Source organism: Carassius auratus, chromosome 25, assembly GCF_003368295.1.
Source record: "Carassius auratus strain Wakin chromosome 25, ASM336829v1, whole genome shotgun sequence".
Taxonomy (NCBI): domain Eukaryota; kingdom Metazoa; phylum Chordata; class Actinopteri; order Cypriniformes; family Cyprinidae; genus Carassius; species Carassius auratus.
In genome coordinates this window covers 2,779,958-2,804,073 of record NC_039267.1, presented here as the reverse complement: position 1 = coordinate 2,804,073, position 24,116 = coordinate 2,779,958, and the positions used below count along the sequence as shown (strand labels likewise).

The 24,116-nt window shown below is 37.9% G+C and overlaps 1 protein-coding gene across 1 annotated transcript in view; it reads left to right on the top strand.

Annotated features, from left to right (window-relative positions):
- nell2a (neural EGFL like 2a) overlaps window positions 1–24,116 on the top strand; it is an 82,419-nt gene that overhangs the window by 44,694 nt on the left and 13,609 nt on the right. Inside the window, 3 exon segments of the mRNA XM_026201803.1 lie at window positions 3,100–3,225; window positions 19,674–19,796; window positions 21,219–21,314. Coding sequence (XP_026057588.1) covers window positions 3,100–3,225; window positions 19,674–19,796; window positions 21,219–21,314 — 345 coding nt within the window.

The following is a 24,116-nucleotide window of genomic DNA, read 5'->3' as shown; positions in this document are numbered from 1 at the left end:
AATATATTTAAAATAAAATAATATTATTAAACAATAATATTACATGTAAAAGCTATTATACATACTGTATAATTTATAACACACACACACATACATGCACATAAATTTTATTTTATGTATTGTAAGTAGCTTTGGTTAAAAGATCTGCTAAATGCTTAAATGTAAATAAAAATTATATTATATGTCAATATCTTACATTACTGTATATGTTGTTAATATTGTAATGGGGCACCTCAGTCTCTAGTAATCACAAGTAACGTGAGATACATAATCAAATAACTTTTTCAAGTAACTAGTAAAATCACATTCCTTTTAAATTTACAACAAAATTACGTTTTGCAAATAATTAACCCAAGTTATTGTTTTCCCATTTCTTAACTGACTCCTGCTTATCAATCTAACTGTTGAAAGTGCCTTTAGTTGCCAAAATATAACGTTTGGGGTTTTTGTTATGAAAAAACTGAAATAAAAAACTAATAAGCAAGCTCAGCCAAGGTGACAAAAAAGTATAGTAAAAATAACATACGTAATGCATTACTTTCCATAAAATGTTACTAAGTAGCACAATAAGTTACTTTTTCATGGAGTAACACAATATTGTAATGCATTACTTTAAAAAGTAACTTTCTCCAACTCTGAAAACCAAGTGCTATATGTGAACTGTGGGTGATATTATCATCAGATCAGAAGCGTTCGTTGGCTTCTGTAGCGTGGGTTAGATGGTTTATCCATATTTACTCCAGTGGAGATGTGAACAGGCCTGATTCATGAGCGCTAGCTGTGATTGATCGGCCTTCCACTGAGAGAACAGAAGGAACAGAACTCAGAAAAGAAGATGGATTTCCCTTCTCCTCCTCTATCTCACACACAAACCCCGTCCTCGACCGCTCCATGCTAATGCACCGGAGATCAACTGAGAGGAGCGTTATCAAAGCTCTGGCCCTGATTCTCCCCTTCACCAGTCTGACTGCTCGTCTTCTTCTCCATGCTTCTCAAACGTTCAATATTCATGCTCTGAAAGAGTAAAGTCAGTCAAAGTAATGCAAACTGTTTCGTTAAAACAAAAGATTCAAATGAACTGGTTCATGGAAATTATTCAAACATCGGAAATCTTTTAGCTTTTTAAATCAAGAGATGTTAATCATATAAAAATAACTAATCAAAAGGCTTGTGGGTATTATAATTATTTATTATATAATACAAAATTAATAAAATATAAATATTCATTCTCTTATTTGTGTATTAATAGCTCTTTCTTGATTGCCTGCGATCTTTTAAGTCTGGATGTCATGCTTCAGAAACACTGTTTAATCATTAGGATGATAATTCCCGATAAGTTTTTCCTGAGGAGTAACTGGCAGAAGAAGCGTGAGTTAAGTGAATTACAGAAGAGAAGCGGCGGAGGTTATGTTGAAGGACACCAGTTCGAAGTAAATTGGGTTAAAGTTTCATTTGAAGTCTTGAGCCATAAAGCCACTCTGAATTTATCCCAAATGCAGCAGTTCGGCGCTGGTGAAAATTCATAAGGCTTTTTATTAGATCTGTAAGTCTATGAGATTTGATTTAATACCTCTTATTTGATCTCCCTGTGATAAATTCAAGGAGTCATGACACACGAGGCGGACGATCGCTCTGCCCTCGCTTCACACCAAACTTTCCTCGGAAATGTCATGGATATCATCTCTTAAAAAGTCCCTGAATTCATCAGACGGACACTTGAATCCAACACAAAAGCATCCTAACTCCTTGACTTGTGCACTTTTACTCTAGATTTAAAGAACGGCGGTAATACTGTAGCTACAAATGTCCACAGATAGCCAGTATATCAGTATTTATGCTCTAAAATGAAATGATTTGTTTACTTAATAAATGTTCCTCAGTCAGAGGAACAATAAATCATTTCATTTCATTAATAAACTATTTAAAATCATTTAAATCATCAACTAAACAGTCAGTGTTGCCAAATAGATTCAAAATGTTTTAATGCAAAAAAACTCATCTTAAATAATAAGAAAACTTGAATCAAACTGATTCATTAAATCGATTTAAACTATCGATCCTTCTGTGAGTCAAAAAAACTCATTCGTGGATATTCTAGTTATTTTAGCATTTTGAAATCAGAGACACTAAAGTAATTAGATATTTATATTAAGAAACACACACACACAGAGAGAGAGAGAGAAGATGTAAATAAAACAAATTGTGCATTTTACAAGAAAACATTATTTTACTCTTTTTATTTGGAAATGTCAGGTTGAATGTATTACTTGCCATTTATTTGTATTCATTTGTGAAATGTATTAATTTCTGAATGAAAATACTTTCTGAGTAAACAGTAATAATATTTTTCTGTGTAATTGTCTCTTTCTATTTGCTTTTAATACATCGAAAATTATCACTTTTAATTTCTTTCTTTTGTTGTTATTTGTATTTATTATGCTTATTTTATGATTTTTAACCATTGATATACCATTAAAGTTTTTGGTAATATTTAGAATTTTATTTTATTTTCATATTTTCTGTTTTCATTTTAGTAATTTAGTAATTTTGGTAGCTTTGTTGTGTTTTTGTATTTTTTATTATTATCATTAGTATTATTATTAATAAATATTCCTTTACAGCTGTTAAGTTACAATTAAGTTATTAAGTAACTTAATATCTTTATGATTTTTAGCATAAAATAAAAATGTATAATTTTGACCCACACAATGTATTGTTGGCTATTGTTGCAAATATACCCCAGAGACTCAAGACTGCTTCTGTGCTGCAGGGACACAAATAATTATAACTTATTTTATGATGATGTTTTATATCATTATACATTTTCATGTATACAATACTATAAATATTTTAATTTACAGGATTTTATTTCAATTTTTATAATTTCAGTTAGTGCTTAATTCAAGTAACAGATACACTGTATTTTTGAAGGTTTTAGTGTTAGTGAACTATAATAACCCTGTACTGTAAATATCTGACATATCGCACACCCCGTGGTAAAAGACTTTGACTCGCGGCTCTAAACTCAGCGTTATCCGTCCTCAGCATGTAAAGTCTCCCGGCGTGTGAGTCTGAGCTGATGTGATGTTTTCTGTGCAGATATCGACGAGTGTGCGGAGGGAAGGCACTACTGCAGAGAGAACACACAGTGTGTGAACACCGCCGGCTCCTTCATGTGCATCTGCCACACAGGGTTCATCCGCATCGACGATTACTCCTGTACAGGTGACAAACCAACACATTCACCGCTGCTTAAACATCTCCAACATTTCTCCACTCTGTCCACATCAACGGCACGGGAGAGAAAGCATGATGACAGCATTGCAGTTTCTTCGGCTTTGTCTCATTACAAATACACTAACAGAGATGAAGCACTTCAGTCAGAATGCTGCAGTTATGGCCTGCTCCGTTTCAGATTTATGCTATTTTAGGCTTCTAATTATATTCATTTATCTGGTCTATTAGATACACACTGATCATTATCACAGTCAGAGACTCGACCAATCACAGGACAGAGAGTCAAGACAAACGAACCAATCACTGAGCAAAACATATTCAACTAATTAAATCAGTGCAAAATGTATTATTTGACTGATGACATTCACAGATAAACTGAAATAATTTCTAAATGACTAAAATTAAATTAAAACTAAATTAGTTAAATTATTTGTGTGTGTGTGTGTGTGTGTGTGTGTGTGTGCATAACACTTTTGAAACAAGATAAACTTGCTTGAGAAGCAAAAAACTGCATAAAATGCTAATTATTATTCAAATACTCTATTTTGCATATACTGTAAGTGTATTTCAGTGCACTCTGAACTGGCAATTTTGTTTGACTTGTTTGTACTTAAGCAAAAATCTGCCATCGTAGTAAGACACAATATTTTAAATATACAATCTATGAAATAAAATCTTAAATATCTTTTGCACTATTGCTTCTGCACTTAATTTATCTAATTTTAACTGTGAAAGTAGACAACATTACGATTGTTTGCAGAGTTATTTCCTGTCATTGCACATAAATGTTCACTCTAAATGCTGGCTGTCAATCAAATCAATATAAAAACATTTTGCAGTATTATTTCTAGCAGCACCTCGCAGGTCGTCACAGGTATCTTGGAGCATTAAATGCTGACAGAGAGGATGTGCTTCTCTGTCATCTTACTTAAGCTGCTGAAGCAGCGTATCTTCCAGCTACCAGTCACTTCATATTTCCACTGTAAATATGGACTGTTGTTTTAATTGTTTTCAAGTGTTTACTGTAGCTCCTCCACTAATTGCCCAGACTGTTACAGAAAGTGTGTGGTTTTAGTCGTCACATATCATTGCAGCTTATGGATTATTGGGACTGTGGCTACAAAACAGGATGTAAATAACCAGCGAGTGTTTCGACTTCCTGTTAGTAATTAGTCAGGCTAATACAATAAACAAGCCAATTAGGTTCATTCAAGCACAGCGGCACTCAGTTGTACAGTCAAACGAAGCAATATAAAAAACCCAGTACGATGAAACTTAAGAGTGGTCTGCCACCAGAGGATTTTGTTATGATAGTCTAGATTAATCTCAGTGCAGCATGAAGTGCTCAGTGTCCTTCAAGGGTTTCATCAAGAAAACAGCTTTTCTAGCAATGATACAGAAACACATTGATGTATCAACCACCCACAATGATTTAGCATCATGTTGTCACCCTAGCAACTGCATATGAATATCTTAGTAACCACCCAGAACACTCTAACAATGATATAGCAACATGTCATCACCCAGGCGACCCCGATCAATGCCATAGAAACCACTTAAAACATGTTAACAACAATACTGCAACGCATGAATATCTTAGCAAACACCCAGAACTCCCTAACAACATTGCAGCATGTTATCACCCTAGCAACCACCCAGAACACCCCAACAATGATATAGTAACATAGTTATTTACATTTACATTTACATTTACATGTTATCACCGTGGCAACACCCATAAATGACATAGCAACCACCCAGAACACTCCAACAATGACATTGCAACGTTATCACTGTGGCAACACCCATAAATGACATAGCAACCACCCACAACACCCCAACAATGATATAGCAACATGAATTCCCTAACAAGCACTCAGAACATGGAAACATAAATACTGCAACCACCCAGAACTCCCTAACAGCATTGCAATGTTTCACCCTAACAACCATCCAGAAAACCCTAACAATGATATAGCAACATGTTATCACCCTAGCAACCCCCATCAAAGCCCTAGAACATGGTAATAACAATACTGCAACACATTAACCACTCACCGACCAGCCAGAACAACATTGTATCACCCTAGCAACCCCCATAAATACAACCACCCAGAACACCCTTACAACACTGCAACATATTCAAACCATAGCAACCACCCAGAACACCCTTACAACACTGCAACACATTCAAACCCTAGCAACCACCCAGAACACCCTTACAACACTGCAACACATTCAAACCATAGCAACCACCCATAACACTCTTACAACACTGCAACACATTCAAACCATAGCAACCAGCCAGAACACCCTTACAACACTGCAACACATTCAAACCATAGCAACCAGCCAGAACACTCTTACAACACTGCAACACATTCAAACCCTAGCAACCACCCAGAACACCCTTACAACACTGCAACACATTCAAACCATAGCAACCACCCAGAACACCCTTACAACACTGGAACACATTCAAACCCCATAAATACAACCACCCAGAACACCCTTACAACACTGCAACACATTCAAACCATAGCAACCAGCCAGAACACTCTTACAACACTGCAACACATTCAAACCCTAGCAACCAGCCAGAACACCCTTACAACACTGCAACACATTCAAACCCTAGCAACCACCCATAACACTCTTACAACACTGCAACACATTCAAACCATAGCAACCACCCACAACACTCTTACAACACTGCAACACATTCAAACCCTAGCAACCACCCAGAACACCCTTACAACACTGCAACACATTCAAACCATAGCAACCAGCCATAACACTCTTACAACACTGCAACACATTTAAACCCTAGCAACCACCCATAACACTCTTACAACACTGCAACACATTCAAACCCTAGCAACCAGCCAGAACACCCTTACAACACTGCAACACATTCAAACCATAGCAACCAGCCAGAACACTCTTACAACACTGCAACACATTCAAACCCTAGCAACCAGCCAGAACACCCTTACAACACTGCAACACATTCAAACCATAGCAACCACCCACAACACTCTTACAACACTGCAACACATTCAAACCCTAGGAACCAGCCAGAACACCCTTACAACACTGCAACACATTCAAACCCTAGCAACCAGCCATAACACTCTTACAACACTGCAACACATTTAAACCCTAGCAACCACCCATAACACTCTTACAACACTGCAACACATTCAAACCCTAGCAACCAGCCAGAACACCCTTACAACAATGCAACACATTCAAACCATAGCAACCAGCCAGAACACCCTTACAACACTGCAACACATTCAAACCCTAGCAACCACCCAAAACACCCTTACAACACTGCAACACATTAAAACCATAGCAACCACCCAGAACACCCTTACAACACTGGAACACATTCAAACCCCATAAATACAACCACCCAGAACACCCTTACAACACTGCAACATATTCAAATCCTAGCAACCAGCCAGAACACCCTTACAACACTGCAACACATTCAAACCCTAGCAACCACCCAGAACACCCTTACCACACTGCAACACATTCAAACCATAGCAACCACCCAAAACACCCTTACAACACTGGAACACATTCAAACCATAGCAACCAGCCAGAACACCCTTACAACACTGGAACACATTCAAACCCCATAAATACAACCACCCAGAACACCCTTACAACACTGCAACATATTCAAACCCTAGCAACCAGCCAGAACACCCTTACAACACTGCAACACTTTCAAACCATAGCAACCACCCAGAACACCCTTACCACACTGCAACACATTCAAACCCTAGCAACCACCCAGAACACCCTTACAACACTGCAACATATTCAAACCCTAGCAACCAGCCAGAACACCCTTACAACACTGCAACACATTCAAACCCTAGCAACCACCCAGAACACCCTTACCACACTGCAACACATTCAAACCATAGCAACCACCCAAAACACCCTTACAACACTGGAACACATTCAAACCATAGCAACCAGCCAGAACACCCTTACAACACTGGAACACATTCAAACCCCATAAATACAACCACCCAGAACACCCTTACAACACTGCAACATATTCAAACCCTAGCAACCAGCCAGAACACCCTTACAACACTGCAACACTTTCAAACCATAGCAACCACCCAGAACACCCTTACCACACTGCAACACATTCAAACCATAGCAACCACCCAGAACACCCTTACAACACTGCAACACATTAAAACCATAGCAACCACCCAGAACACCGTTACAACACTGCAACACATTCAAACCATAGCAACCACGCAGAACACCCTTACAACACTGCAACACATTCAAACCATAGCAACCACCCAGAACACCCTTACAACACTGCAACACATTAAAACCATAGCAACCACCCAGAACACCCTTACAACACTGCAACACATTCAAACCATAGCAACCACGCAGAACACCCTTACAACACTGCAACACATTCAAACCATAGCAACCACCCAGAACACCCTTACAACAGTGCAACACATTAAAACCATAGCAACCACCCAGAACACCGTTACAACACTGCAACACATTCAAACCCTAGCAACCACCCAGAACACCCTTACAACACTGCAACACATTCAAACCCTAGCAACCACCCATAACACTCTTACAACACTGCAACACATTCAAACCATAGCAACCACCCAGAACACCCTTACAACACTGCAACACATTAAAACCATAGCAACCACCCATAACACTCTTACAACACTGCAACACATTCAAACCCTAGCAACCACCCATAACACTCTTACAACACTGGAACACATCCAAACCCTAGCAACCACCCAGAACACCCTTACAACACTGCAACACATTCAAACCCTAGCAACCACCCATAACACTCTTACAACACTGCAACACATTCAAACCCTAGCAACCACCCATAACACTCTTACAACACTGCAACACATTCAAACCCTAGCAACCACCCATAACACTCTTACAACACTGCAACACATTCAAACCCTAGCAACCACCCATAACACTCTTACAACACTGCAACACATTAAACCCATAGCAACCACCCAGAACACCCTTACAACACTGCAACACATTAAACCCATAGCAACCACCCATAACACTCTTACAACACTGCAACACATTCAAACCCTAGCAACCACCCATAACACTCTTACAACACTGCAACACATTCAAACCCCATAAATACAACCACCCAGAACACCCTTACAACACTGCAACACATTCAAACCATAGCAACCACCCAGAACACCCTTACAACACTGCAACACATTCAAACCCTAGCAACCACTCAGAACACCCTTACAACAGTGCAACACATTCAAACCATAGCAACCACCCATAACACTCTTACAACACTGCAACACATTCAAACCCTAGCAACCACCCAGAACACCATAGCAATGATGTCAACATGTTTTCACCCTCGCAATGTAATCCCCCCGCCAATGCCCTAGCAACCATCCTGAACACCGAAGCAATGTTAATAGTAACATACTGTATTTACACTCTAGAAACCTCCCAAAACAACCTAGCAATGATACAGCAATATGTTACCATCCTAGCAATCCCATCAATGCCCTAGCAACCATCCCAAACACCCTAGCAATGATATAGCAGCAGGTTAACACCCTACAAACCACAGATAAATGCCTTTATTATGATAGTCTAGATTTATCTTGGTGCAACATGAAATGTTCCGTGTCCTTCAAGGTTTTAAACGGTCTTTTAAAAAGAAAACAGCTTTTATAGAGCCGAGTGCACTGTATTTCTCTCCTCTGTGGAGTTATTGATTGAGTTGCATGTCTGTGGTAGAGAGCATCCCAAAGCACCTCACCAAAAACTGATAAACAGTTTTAATGTTTAATTCCTTGCATCCCCCCAGAGATGAATATGAAAGTACTGATGGATTACATTCTATTGCATGGATCGATATTAAAATGTCTGTGAGCTACAAGAGCCCGGCATTCCCAGAATCCATCAGTTCGTGTGATTAAGCCGACTCCCTGCTGTAATGACACAGTCAGATTCTCGTCACAGTCAAGAGTTTGTCAGCCTCACATTGACTTACAGAGATGAAGCCATACAGCTGTAATCACAGTCTCTGTGTGTGCTGGGATACGAAACCCCTCGACTCCGGCATGAGCTGTTGCTTATGAAAAGAAAGTGAATAATAAGACCATAAAGCACCTTACAGAAGCACTGAGAATACATGCTCTTAATTGCAGGAAGTTGCTTACCCTGAACGCTCTGTATGAAAATGTAAAAGTTTATTGAGTCAGAGAGCAGTGGTGCAGTTTGACACACTTTGCTGACTTGTTTTTCCGCCCTACATGTCACTTTGGATCAACCAGTGGCATCAATTTGTGACAGGGTTTCCTGTTTCCCTGACAAATGATCCATGAGTAGTGCTCTGGAAACCTGCTTGGAGAAATCATGACAGTCACACTACCAATGGCGTAGTGATGTGCTAACAACCATTTAGAATACCTTAGCAGTGATGTAGCAACACATTAACATCCTAGCATCCGCCCAGAACAACTATCAATGGCATAGCAACAAATTACAACCCTAGCAACCACCCAGAACTCCCTAAAAAAAGATAAAGAAACATGTTACCACCCTAACAACCAACCAGAACACTCCAAAAACGGTACAGCGATCCTAGCAACTGCATATAAATGACTCTGATATAGCAACAAGGATGTAGCAACATGTAATCACCCTAGCAACCATATCAATGCACTAGCAACCATCCAGAACACCCTAGCAATGAAATATGTTAACAAAATGTTACCAAACTGGCAACCTTATCAATGCCCTAGCAACACCCAGAACACCCAAACAACATTGCAACATGTTAACGCCCTAGCAACCATCTAAAACACCCTGCAATGACATAGCAATATGTTACCACATCAATCATAGCTTATAAATGCCCTAGAAACCACCCAGAACACCCTCATAATGACATGTACACATGGACACTCTAGCAACCAACATGCTAGAATAGTCTAGAAATGATATATCAATATGTTATCACCCTAGCAACAACCCAGAACACCTTACCAACATTGCAACACATTAACACCCTAGCAACCATCCAGATCATTCATATCCAAGGGCATAAATATCATCTGACAGAAGGGATAAAGCCAAAATGATAAGGCCAAAATGTTACTTATAAGGTTTCATTGGTAAACATTTTGCTGGGGGAAGCCGTGGCCTAATGGTTAGAGAGTTTGACTCTTAACCCTAAGGTTATGGGTTTGAGTCTCGGGCCGGTGATACCACGACTGAGGTGCCTCAGATATCACCATTGTTTGTCATGAATAATTAATTATTGCATCCTGTCATCCAGTGTTTTACGCCTCTGACCCTTGCAATAATATAGCAACATTATCACTCTAGCAACACCCTATGTCAGCAACCATCTCTAACACTGATACAAATGAAATACTAGACATTTACAGCTCACAATTACATATAAATGACCCAGAACACCCTAGCAACAATATCAACCATGTGTAACACTGTGGAAACAATTAGATAACAAATAAATTCTGAGTAACCACCCAGATCACACAAGAAATGACACAGCAACATGTTAATTAATCTGAACACCAATCATTGGGCAGCAAATCCAAGGTTGTGGGTTCGATTCTCAGAGAATGCATGGACAATGCACCTTGAATGCACTTTCTGGATAAAAGCTTCTGCATCAATGTAATTGCACAAATAATGACCCCATCTGACATTGGTGGGACAAACAAAAAAGAAAGTCCCGTACCAAAATCATGCCATTGCCAATATTGCTACATAAAGCTGCTCAAGCAGCTAGATTGCGGTTTCATTTGATGCATGAAAATAAAAGACTATTTTCCAGAGTTCTGTGTTGCCGGGGTGTTTCATTATGTAAAAAGCTGCTTTGGATGATATTCTGGGAATATTCGTCTGTCTGCATTGGTTTCTCTGTCCTTGCGGATTCTATTGTTTCAAAGCGAACCGGTGCCAGGCTTCGCTCCGCTCTGCCAACTTCTCCTCCGCTAGTCCCACTGCTACTTTAATTTCAACCCCCTCTTTTTGAGCTCCACTTCATGAAAAATGAGAATAAAAACCCTTTCCCAATGCACGCCAGCTGTACGTAATCAAAAGGCGCCCATACATTGCCCCAAAACCGCCCAAATTTTAATGAGACAGAGCCGCTCTCATGCCTCAATCGTGGAACATCTCGCGTGCCGCAGCTTTGAGGAGAAAGCTAAATGAAGTTCTACGCCACTTGCTCACATTAACGCCACAGGTGCTGTAATTAATAGCTCTGTTTGCTTAAGACAGAAGCCCAGAGAGAGGTTTTCCTCATGCTCCACGCAAACACACTTCACAGACGGCTAATCCAGACCTGCGACGACCCTGCTAGCGCTAATGAAACGCTTTCTCTCCTTCTCTGCGGAGAAGCTAATTAGTTGTGAAATGCCGAGCGCAGCAGTTTGTTCCTGGAAAAACTATATTGATAAATGTTTGACTGGTCGTGTGCAGATGGCGCTGGCTTTATGACTGAGCTTGCAGTTCTGAGCTGGAGTCGCCAGGCGTTAACGCTAACGCTCATATGTTAAAGCACCTCGGATCTGACAAATACAGATGAGCTGAAGCGTTCATGTACTTATGGATTGTTCTATGTAGTTGGTGGTTATTATAAAGAACAGAGCTAATTTAACAGCTTCATTTATGCACTCGGCTGATGCTTTTTATCCATTGCACTAAGTTATGCAAAAAAAGATGAAGGTCATTTTTCTGCCTCCCTGGCAGGTCTTTTCTTCTTGTTTTAAATATAAACTCACTTATATTTGATAGATTTTTCAGAAAACAAGACTTATTTTCAGTCATTCTGCATCTCAAGACAAAAAAATGGAGTAAGATTTTAAATATATAAATATATATTAAAGTACTTACTGTACTTTCTTCCGTGAAACACAAAAGGATGCGTTTGTTTTCTGCAAACAATAAAAAAAACATACAATGCACTTTTATTTTATCTTGAACTGTTTCTTTAAGCAAAAGTCTTCAGTTGCACTTCATTTAATCTCATTGCTGTCTAGTAGAAACAAGAGATTGTCTTTCCTCCGTGTGTGTGTGTGTGTGTGTGTGTGTGTTTGGGGCCCTCGAGTGTTTCCAGTGCACCTGACGATTAGCCCATAATCTCTGGCTCTGTTATTAGTCTTTCCTGCGGTGTGTAAGAAAGGTGTTATCTGAGATACCAGAATCGGCTGACTCCACACTGCCGTGTGTGTGTGTGTGTGTGTGTGTGTGTCCATGGCCCATTCTTCACCGCCACGGATTAGAAAGGACCAATTCAGAGTGGCCGCTGGCGGTCCTGTATCTCTCCTCATATGTGTCCGGCTCCTGGATGCTGTTCATTTCTCGCGGAGGAGTCGTACAGAGCCCTGCGTTTTTGTCAGGGCAGCGGCAGCGGGATTATGGGAAATAAAACCCTAATTTTAGAGTTCGAGAGCCAGGCTGCTTTGGCCGAGACTTCCTCTTTTGATCGAACGACTTTCATTCAGACCCAAATTTCAGACGCTTTCAGGTGAATAAAAAATGAGCCCAACTTGTAGTCGGAGGAGAATCTTTATAACTGAATGTTCTGCCGCTTTCACAAGATTAAATGAAGGTTAACGATGACCAAGACTAGCTGAGAGGACGCCGCCAAACATAAAGCTCAGTTAAACATGCAGCGCTGCACAACATCTATCTGAAGATGCTAATATATATATATACACACACACACACACATTACTGAAAATGAGACAAAAATACTGCAGATTTTTGTAAATATATTTAGAAAGAAATATGTAATCCAAATTTACTCGAGAAGGAAATACTGGTAGACATTCAGACTTGTTTTCAGAGATGATATCTTCATTGTTTCAGTTTATTTCTCTGGCCCCTTTGGCAAATGCATTAATTTCATTACAGTTTATTACATTTATACTTAAAAAAAGAACACACACACACACACACACACACACACACACACACTCACAAACACACACTCACAAAAACAGGTACTTGCCAAAAGCATAATAAAACAAATGCATCCCAAAATGTATTTTCTGAAATCTGAAAACAACAAATCTTACAAAATGTTCATTCTCAAGTAATGTGTTCTTTTTAAGGGATGTTTTGTTATTTTAGTATTATTTATTATATAGATTTGTAAAAAGTATTATATATTAAAGTTATTAACAATAATAATATTCATTTCAGTCAGATATTTAAGTAATTTTGTTATGTGATTTTGTCATTTTTGTTTGTTTTTAAATGTTCCCTAAATAGTTTTGATTTATTACAATTTCAGTAATTTGTTTTTTATTTTTATTATGTGCTTTTGCATTTTTTGTTATTCTAACATTGCTAAATAGTTTTAATTTCGTTTTTAATGGTTCATTTTTTTTATTTAATTTTATATATATATATATATATATATATATATATATATATATATATATATATATATATATATATATATAATTAAATTATACGTTTTTAATATTTTTCAGTAATTTTAATAAGGGCATTAAAGCTGATACACACCGTATATAATTGATTCATATATATTTTAAGACATATATAATGTGAAAAAAAAACTAAGGCAAAATTGCACAAGAAATAATAGATAACAATGGCATCATAACATTTCATACTGTTAAAAAAACAAACAAACAAAAAAAACTAAACAAGCAAAAAGAGAATGAATGAATGAATGAATAAAGAATTAATAAAAAAATGAATAATTGTAGTATGTTGTTTTTATACTGTCACAGAAAAGGTATAAATAAAAAAATAATAATAAACATGACATCCTTTTCATACTATCCCTGTTAAATATAAATGCAAATAATAAATAAATAAAATAAAAAACAAAATCGTATCTTTTTCTTTTCATATTAACCTTGTTATGATTTTCATTGCAGTAAAAATGCAAAAATTAAAAAAGTGCTTTAAAGCTGGTACATTCATCACCCTTATCTATGAAAAATATGATAATATTATGTTTTTTCTTTTTGCAAATCAGCCGACCTGTTTTTCAGATGAATGCATGTGTGTGATTTGAGACAGATGTTAGAGCGCAGAGAGCAGAGGTGTCCCTCCTGACTGCCTGTTCATAATTGATTGTTTATCTGCGGACTGCATGAATGACAGATGCTCAGCAGTGTCTCCATCCACACACAGGTGTGACGCCCCTGACCTTCAGCTCATCCTCTCATCTCTCTGTGTGTGTGTGTGTGTGTGTGTGTGTGTGTGTGTGATAATGCAGTCTGCTGCATTCATCTCTCTGGGATTGAAACTGTCATTTCCAGTTTGCATGAGGGAAATGTAACTCAGGACAAGCTCTGAACGACACTGATGGCTTTCAGACCGGTTCAGAGTAACACAGTGCTTCCTACAGCTGAAAAACAGACAAATATACAGCGCAAATATCAACATCACCCTGATTTAATCTGAAGCATCTATGCATGCCTTTTAGACTTCAGAGGAAGTAAGTGATGGCATGATTTCATACTCATATCAAACTCTTGAATCTCGTTTTATGAGCTGACTCCTTTTTTATAATAATAATAATTATATATGTGTGTGTGTGTAATGTTTGTTTCATACTGTTGCTGTAAAAAACAAATAAAAAAAATATAAAAATAACGTATGAACAAACATACAAATAAATTAATTAATAGCATCCTTTTAATTTCATACTGTTGCTGTAAAAACAAAACGAATGAATGTATGAATAAATATAATTACATCATTTTGTCCTTGTTAAAATAATATTATTATTTATTATCCTGTAAAAATACCTATGTTATATATAAAATACAATTTATTTGAGAAGCGAAATATTGTAAGATATTATCACTTGTTTTCTCAGATTATACTTTGATTTTAGTTTATTATGCCTTTTGGCAAATGCTAAAATGTCATGACAGTTTATTAGATTTATGACTAAAGCAGGAAAAGAAGGGGTTAATAAATCAAATTAAATTCAAGACATATTCTCTGAAACATATTATCACAAAACAACAAATCTTACAAAACTTTTATTCTCAATATTTATTTGCTATTTAGCTTTTGTCATTTGAATTATAAAATTTTTATATATATAAATTATTATTGATTTTTTTCTAAATAGTTTTATTCATTTTAGTTTTAGTTTGAAGGTTGGGATTTTAGTACTTCAATTTGAGTTAGTTTGCCAAAGCAGCATTTCTAGTTATCATATTTTATTTCAGCGTTATTCTGAAAGATACAGTATGTTTTTAATAGTTTAGCTATATCTATATTAATGATTTGACCCTGTAATGAATCTGAAGCAGACGTGTTTATGGTCAGTTCTTGGCTCTGGTGAATGCATGATGGGAAATGATGATGCCCCGCTCTGATATGAAGCCAGTGCTCATTTCCCTCTGATTTTATATTAACTAGAGGATTTCTGGCAGCTCTGAAGGTATTTATGTAATAAAGATATCATTTTCATTCACACCTGAGAGATGCTTTCACACAGGCTCTCAAATGAAGCCTCACCGAGAGCCAAAAGTCAATAAAACAGGCTTCGCTGGGTCACAGCACTACAGTCTATGAGCTTCAGAGAGGAATACATCGAGATGCTCTGAGAGAAACAAACAGCTTCCTCCTCATACGCTCCGTTAAAAAAAACAGGAATAAATAAAGGAATAAATAAATAAATAAATAAATATTGCAGCCTTTGCTTTCCATAGCATGAATGAATGAATGAATAAATAAATAAAATTAATATAAATAAAAATTAATAAAAATTGCATTCTTGACTTTTCATACTGTTCCTGATAAAGAAAACTATCAATCAATCAATCAATCATGATATTAAAAATAAATATTGCGTCCTTCTTTTTTCAGACTATTACTGTTTTTTTTAAGTAAAAATGCAAAACTGAAAAATGAAGGAACTAACTAAAAAAAAAATATATATATATGAAATCTATCCCTTTCTATACGGACATTGCAAAAGAAAAAAAAAAAAGTACAACAGATAAACAAAGTGAGTGATTGTGGTTTCATGGTCAGTACATTTTCTCAAATAAAGTCAATTATGGAGGAAATAAATATGTTTCTGTTTGCAGTTTCGAAGGGTGTTACATTAATGCTATTTGAATAGAGTTACAGTCTGATCTGACTCTGTCTTCCGTTCTGAAGACGCTCTCATGCACACAGATGTTTGAGCAGATCAGCATCACTGACACCGAGCGCTTGATTATATCAGCAATAATCTTCCTCAGTGCTGTGTGTTGTACTGTACGTGTCATATCTCAGACCTGTAGAGACTGATAATCACTCACACCATCATATCTGTTTGTGTTGAATGAAAGCCGCTCGTGTTGTAATTATTCCCTCATTTGTGTTCATTTCCGCTGAGAGTTTGTTTGCTGGAGGGTTTTATGAAATCTCAGAGATGAATGTATCCCATAATTCTTCACGGAAACAGATCTCAGGTCAACTGGAGGGCAGGAGAAAAAAAAACACATCTTCAGCTTTCTGCTTGTACCGGGGATGTTTTACTATTAATTATATTATTAATCTTTTAATTTTATTTTATATTTTCTTAATTTTAATTTTTTTCAAATGTACTATTTATTATGTCATTTTTTGTAGTGTTTTAATTGTTTTCATTTTTATTTTAGTTTATTTAATTATTTTATTACATTAAGCCATTAAGCCTTGGAAACTAGAGTAAATAAGTTTGAGGGTTTTTATAATAGTTTATTTTAATTAATTTAAGTTTTATTTTGTTTTACATAACAATTTTTCATGACTTATTTTAATATAATTGTGATACTATTATGTTTATTCATATTTGAATTCGTTTTTATTTTATATTTTCTGCTTTCATTTCAATTCTAGTTAACTTTTCATAGTTTTTTTTTTGTTTTTGTTGTCATTCTTATTTTTTTTAAATGTCTATATAGTTTGTATAATTTCATTTTTATGTTTTATTTTATTTCAGTTAATTTTAGTAAAAACATTTATTGTGTTCTGAATGGTTTAATTAAGAATGAATGAGATAGTATTAGTTTTAATCAGATTAATGTTATATTTTACATATAATTTTTTTTTTGATGTTTTAGTATTGGTTATGTTTGTCTAATGTGTGTATATATATATATATATATATTTAATTTTATTAAATCAAATATGTTTCCATCTCCTATTATTCACATACAAAAACCACCTTAATTAAGCGTCAAATCTTTTTTTGCAAATTAAAGGAGTAAGAAGTGATTTTTGCCAACCGATGTTGATATTTAAAAGCACCAAAACAAACATCGCCTCTATTTTGATATTTCCTCCCCACAAGGACATTCACAACCCTGGCATAACGACGATAGCAGAAACAAGCGAAGATGACACACAAACATATTTAAACAGAATCCAACACAGAAAAGTTGTGTGAAACAATGCAAATTCAACATATCACGAAAAATCAACGCAACCTTGGCGTCCAACATTTAATGTTTCGTTCCTAACTTGGTAATATCCGTCCTGTACACTCAAATTGAGCGCACTCTTCTCTCTATCATAACAAGACACGCCCCCTTACCGCTGATTGGCTGCAATTGTGTTTCCGTACATGATCCAACACTGTAGTCAAAAGAGTTTATCAAAAATTGCTTACAGTGCACATTAATACTCCTGTATTAAAATCGAATGGTGTTAAATCAATATTTTGGAATTTCCATCACTCGTTTGACATGCGATATTTCAAAATGCGCATTATAACAGGATTATGGAAACATACAGTGGTGTGGAAAAGTTTTTGCCTCCATCCTGTTTTTAGTACAAAGTACAAAATGCAGTTTTGAAATAATGATTTCATTAATAAAGGGGAAAAGCTGTTCAAACCTGCCTGGCCCTACTTGGAAAAAGTAATTGCACCCTAAACCTAATAACTGGTTGTGTTACCCAACTTAAATCAAGCATTAACTATAACTGGCAATGAGTCTTTCACGTCGCTGTGGAGGAATTTTGTCCCACTCTTCTTTGCAGAGTTGTTTTAGTTTAGCCACATTGGAGGGTTTGAGCATGAATGGACTGTTTATGGTCATGCCACAGCATCTCAGTTTAAGTCCAAACTTTGACTTGGCCACTCCAAAACCTTCATTTTGTTTTTCTTGAGGAGATTCAGAGGTGAACTTGCTGGTGTGCTTGGGATCATTGTTTTACTGCATAACTCAAGTGTGTTTGAGCTTGAGTTCACAAACAGGATCTTCAGGATTTCCTGATAGAGAGCAGAATTCATGCTTCCATCAGTTATGGCAAGTCTTTCATGTCTTGACCCCAGACCATCACACTACCACCACCATGTTTGACTGTTGGTATGATGTACAGGACACACACCTTCCAGAAAGTTCAACATTTGTCTCATCAGTCCACAGAATATTTGCCCAGAAGTCTTGGGGATAATCAAGATGTTTTTTGGGCAAATGTGAGACAAGCCTTTGTGTTCTTTTTGGCCAGCAGTGGCTTTTGTCTTGTAACTCTCCCATGGATAACGTTTTTGCCCAGTCTCTTTCTTATTGTTGAATCATGAGCACTGACCTTAATTGCAGTAAGCGAGGCCTTCAGTTCTTTAGATGTTGTTCTGGGTTCTTAATGGCCTCCTGGATGAGTTGTCTTTGTGCTCTTGGAGTAAATTTGGTAGGCAGGCCACTCCTGGGAAGGTTCACCACTGTTCCAAGTTTTCTCCATTTGTAAATAATGGCTCTGACTGTGGTTCGCTGGAGTCCCAAAGCCTTAGAAATGGCACAGATCACAGATCTTTCATGATTTAACAGGAGGGGGCGATTCATTTTTCACGTTGTGCCAGGCAGGCTTGGACAGGTTTCTTCCTTAATAAATGAAAGCATAATTTAAAAACTGCATTTTGTATTTATGGCATTTGCGTTATGTTTTGTAATATTAAAATCTGTTTGATGATCTGAATGTTTTAGTTTGACAAATATCGTATATATACATATATTTTTTTTATTTTATGCCAAAAATCATTAGGATATTAAGTAAAGATCATGTTCCATGAAGATATTTTGTATATTTCCTACCTTAAATATATAAAAAAATATTTTGGATTAGTAATATGCATTGCTAAGAACTTCATTTGAACAATTTTAAAGGCGATTTTCTCAATATTTAGATTTTTTTGCTCCCTCAGATTCCAGATTTTCTAATAGTTGTATCTCAGACAAAAATTGTCCTCCTAACAAACCACACATCAATGGAGAGATTATTTTTTCACTTAAGACTGGTTTTTTGGTCCAGGTTCACATATGCAAAACATGTAAAAAAAAAAGAACTGAATGAAGGTGATTGAGATCTCATGTGGACAGTGTTTCTCTCTGTAGAGCATGACGAGTGTGCGTCCGGACAGCACAGCTGTGATGAGAACGCTCTGTGTTTCAACACCGTCGGCGGCCACAGCTGCTCCTGCAAACCTGGATACACTGGCAATGGCACCGTCTGCAGAGGTGAGCCCTGCACCCGTTTGCAGTCAACTGACTCATCACCTGACCCTCTGTGCTCGCTCTGACCCATCACATGACCCTCTGTCCTCTCTCTGACCCATCACATGACCCTCTGTGCTCACTCTGACCCATCACATGACCCTCTGTGCTCACTCTGACCCATCACATGATCTTCTGTGCTTGCTCTGACCCATCACCTGACGCTCTGTGCTCGCTATGACCCATCACATGATCCTCTGTGCTTGCTCTGACCCATCACCTGACGCTCTGTGCTCGCTATGACCAATCACCTGACTCGTCACATGACCCTCTGTCCTCTATCTGACCCATCACCTGACGCTCTGTGCTCGCTATGACCAATCACCTGACTCGTCACATGACCCTCTGTCCTCTATCTGACCCATCACCTGACCCTCTTTGCTCGCTATGACCCATCACATGACCCTCTGTGCTCTCTCTGACCCATCACCTGACACTCTGTGCTCGTTCTGACCCATCATCTGATCCTCTGTGCTCTCTCTGACCCATCACCTGACCCTCTGTGCTCGCTCTGACCCATCACATGACCCTCTGTCCTCTCTCTGACCATCACATGACCCTCTGTGCTCGCTATGATCCATCACATGACACTCTGTGCTCGTTCTGACCCATCACCTGACCCTCTGTGCTCGCTCTGACCCATCACATGACCCTCTGTCCTCGTTCTGACCCATCATCTGATCCTCTGTGCTCTCTCTGACCCATCACCTGACCTTCTGTGCTCGCTCTGACCCATCACATGACCCTCTGTCCTCTCTCTGACCATCACATGACCCTCTGTGCTCGCTATGATCCATCACATGACCCTCTGTGCTCTCTCTGACCCATCACCTGACACTCTGTCCTCTCTCTGATCATCACATGACCCTCTGTGCTCTCTCTGACCCATCACATGACCCTCTGTCCTCTCTCTGACCATCACATGACCCTCTGTGCTCGCTATGACCCATCAACTGACCCTCTGTGCTCTCTCTGACCCATCACATGACCCTCTGTCCTCTCTCTGACCCATCACCTGATCCTCTGTGCTCGCTCTGACCCATCACCTGACGCTCTGTCCTCTCTCTGACCCATCACATGACCCTCTGTCCTCTCTCTGACCCATCACCTGATCCTCTGTGCTCGCTCTGACCCATCACCTGACGCTCTGTCCTCTCTCTGACCCATCACATGACCCTCTGTCCTCTCTCTGACCCATCACCTGATCCTCTGTGCTCGCTATGACCCATCACCTGACCCTCTGTGCTCTCTCTGACCCATCACATGACCCTCTGTCCTCTCTCTGACCCATCACCTGATCCTCTGTGCTCGCTCTGACCCATCACCTGACGCTCTGTCCTCTCTCTGACCCATCACATGACCCTCTGTCCTCTCTCTGACCTGCAGCCCTGTGCGACGGCCGCTGTCTGAACGGCGGCTCCTGTGCATCTCCCAACATCTGCGTGTGTCCTAAGGGCTTCAGCGGGCAGAACTGTGAGACAGGTAAGATCCAGAACAAAGCCTCAGTGTGTGAAGTACAGCCTTGAAGAAGAGCACTTGACTGTGGCCTGTGAGAGCCACTCACATCTTCAACTGTATCACAGTCACTCTACACATCACTAAAGACTTAATTTTACTGCAAAGCCAACATAAAGTGCTCTCTATAAATTCAAAATAATACAGGTTATTTTACAGACAAAATATAGTGATAAATATATATTAATAAAAACCATCATCATTGTATTCATAATAATTACAATATGCATATGTTAAGAGAATGCATGAATAAATACTCATATATATATATATATATATATTCATATATATATATATATATATTCATATTAGGGCCGGGACTTTAACGCGTTAATTGAGATTAATTAATTACACAAAAAATAACGCGTTAACTAAGATTAATTAATTACAGAAAAAAAAATTCCCGCATTTTTAATAACTTATTTTTGCACCGCGGAACGTTTCTCACTGGATGAGTTTCGGCGGGACCGATTATACTGAAGCACCAACTAGCGTTCGCATATCACTGCAGCACATCCGAGCCTCAAGTATCACCTCAACGCAAAACATTTAGCAGCTAGCGTGGACTTTACACTTTATGTTGAACTATGTATTATTTTGTTGGTCCAACAGTTTGTGTTGAACTCTTTAATGTTTTGGCCAAGGTTATTGAGAGTTGGACTTAGTATGTTATGGCCTCTGAAGCAACAGAGAGATGTTTTCTAATAGTCAGTGTTTCCAATGTTCTGAATGTAATTGACAGTATTGTGTTTTACTTAAAAAACACTTTACAGAAGGTTCCAGCACCTATAAGTTTCCTGAATTTCTGAAATGTACTATTTCTAAATTGTTTCTAAATATGCTATTGCTACACTTCATGGCAAAAATTGCACTGGTCTGCTAGACTTGGTTGAACAAAAGAAACAATATTTTGTTGCTTAAGCTTATGTATTCAGTCATTATTCAATGGTATACTATAAATCCATGTGAAAAAAAAAATACTTCTCACTGTTCTCAGGTCAAATATTTATATGCGATTAAAATGCGATTAATTTCGATTAATTAATTACAAAGCCTCTAATTAATTAGATTAATTTTTTTAATCGAGTCCCGGCCCTAATTCATATATATATATATTCAGAAGACACACACACACACACACACCTCTCCTTTATGTGCTTGTTTTTCTTACGTTTTCAAAATATGATTATATATCCCCCACACACGCTCGTTTATCTTAATTTAGGACCCGTGCTTTGTTTAGTTTAGTAAATCGAGCATCAATTCCTCCTACAGTGAAAGAGAAACACATCTTCCATCTGCGTGTTAATCATTTCTGTGGATCCCAGGCGTCTTTGATCCCCGTTCCCTCACACACTGGCGTTTATTTCCAGATCTGTTGTTATTGACCCCTTGGGAAACAGGTTAAGGCCAGATGCGAGACAGCTGTGGCTACTGGGCACGCACACATCAGTGTAGAGTCATTTTTGTCACACTGTATAACAATTACTATGTTAGCATTATTGTTAGGGGTAGGTTTAGGGTTGGGGTCGGTGTAGACTTTAATAAAACACAGTCTACTAGGTAGAAAATAACATTTCACTGTAAGACAGTCGCTCTGGATGAAGACGGATGATGCTGGTGAATGCACGCTTATAATGAAAACAGTATATGAGCGAACTCTCTGTGGCTTTCGCTTGGTGTCACAGATTAGTGTTGTTTCTGATGCGCCAGCTCCACGTGGGTCATTTCCAGCAGATGCTGCCTGTTTCTGGACGCTTTCAGCACACGTCCCAACCCATTGATCCCACAGAAAGAGCATTTCTGCCCTCACTCTGGCCTTTGATTAAAATCTTTTCTGTTCGTTTTCTCCTGGAGGATACCAGAGGGAATCAAGCGGATGAGTTTATGGCTTTTTTCCACATAGATGTTGGAATCGTATTTAACAATTTTTCTCAAAACCCCAGGGTGTGCGAGACCCCGAAGCAAAAGGTCTTAGAAAGTTTGTGCGTTAAACTGTTTCATAAAAATGAAACACAAGAGGTTGTGTTATATTTTTATATTATACGGCCTCCGGTCCTTTTATGAAACAGTAGTATAAAAAACTTAAGAACACAATTTAAAAAATGTTGTTTGTCAAAAATTTGTCAACAAACTCAATGTTTTGAAAGCCTCGTTAGAAATAGGTTTAAAAAGCCTTTGGGTTCAAGATGGATGGATGGATGGATGGATGGAAGAAAGGATGAGTGATAGATAGATAGATGGATGGATGGATGGATGGAAGAAAGGATGAGTGATAGATAGATGGATGGATGGCAGGATGGATGGATGGATGGATGAGTGATAGATAGATGGATGGATGGATGGATGAGTGATAGATAGATGGATGGATGGATGGATGGATGGATATTGTAGATGGATAGATGAAAGAAAGGATGAGTGATAGATAGATAGATAGATAGATAGATAGATAGATAGATAGATAGATAGATAGACGGACGGACGAATGATAGATAGATTGAGTGATAGATATATAGATAGATAGATAGATAGATGGATGGATGGATGGATGAAAGAAAGGATGATGGATGGATGGATACTGTAGATAGATAAAAGGATAGATGGATGGATGAAAGAAAGGATGAGTGATAGATAGATAGATAGATAGATAGATAGATAGATAGATAGATAGATAGATAGATAGATAGATAGATGGATGAAAGAAATGATGATAGATAGATAGATAGATAGATAGATAGATAGATAGATAGATAGATAGATAGATGAAAG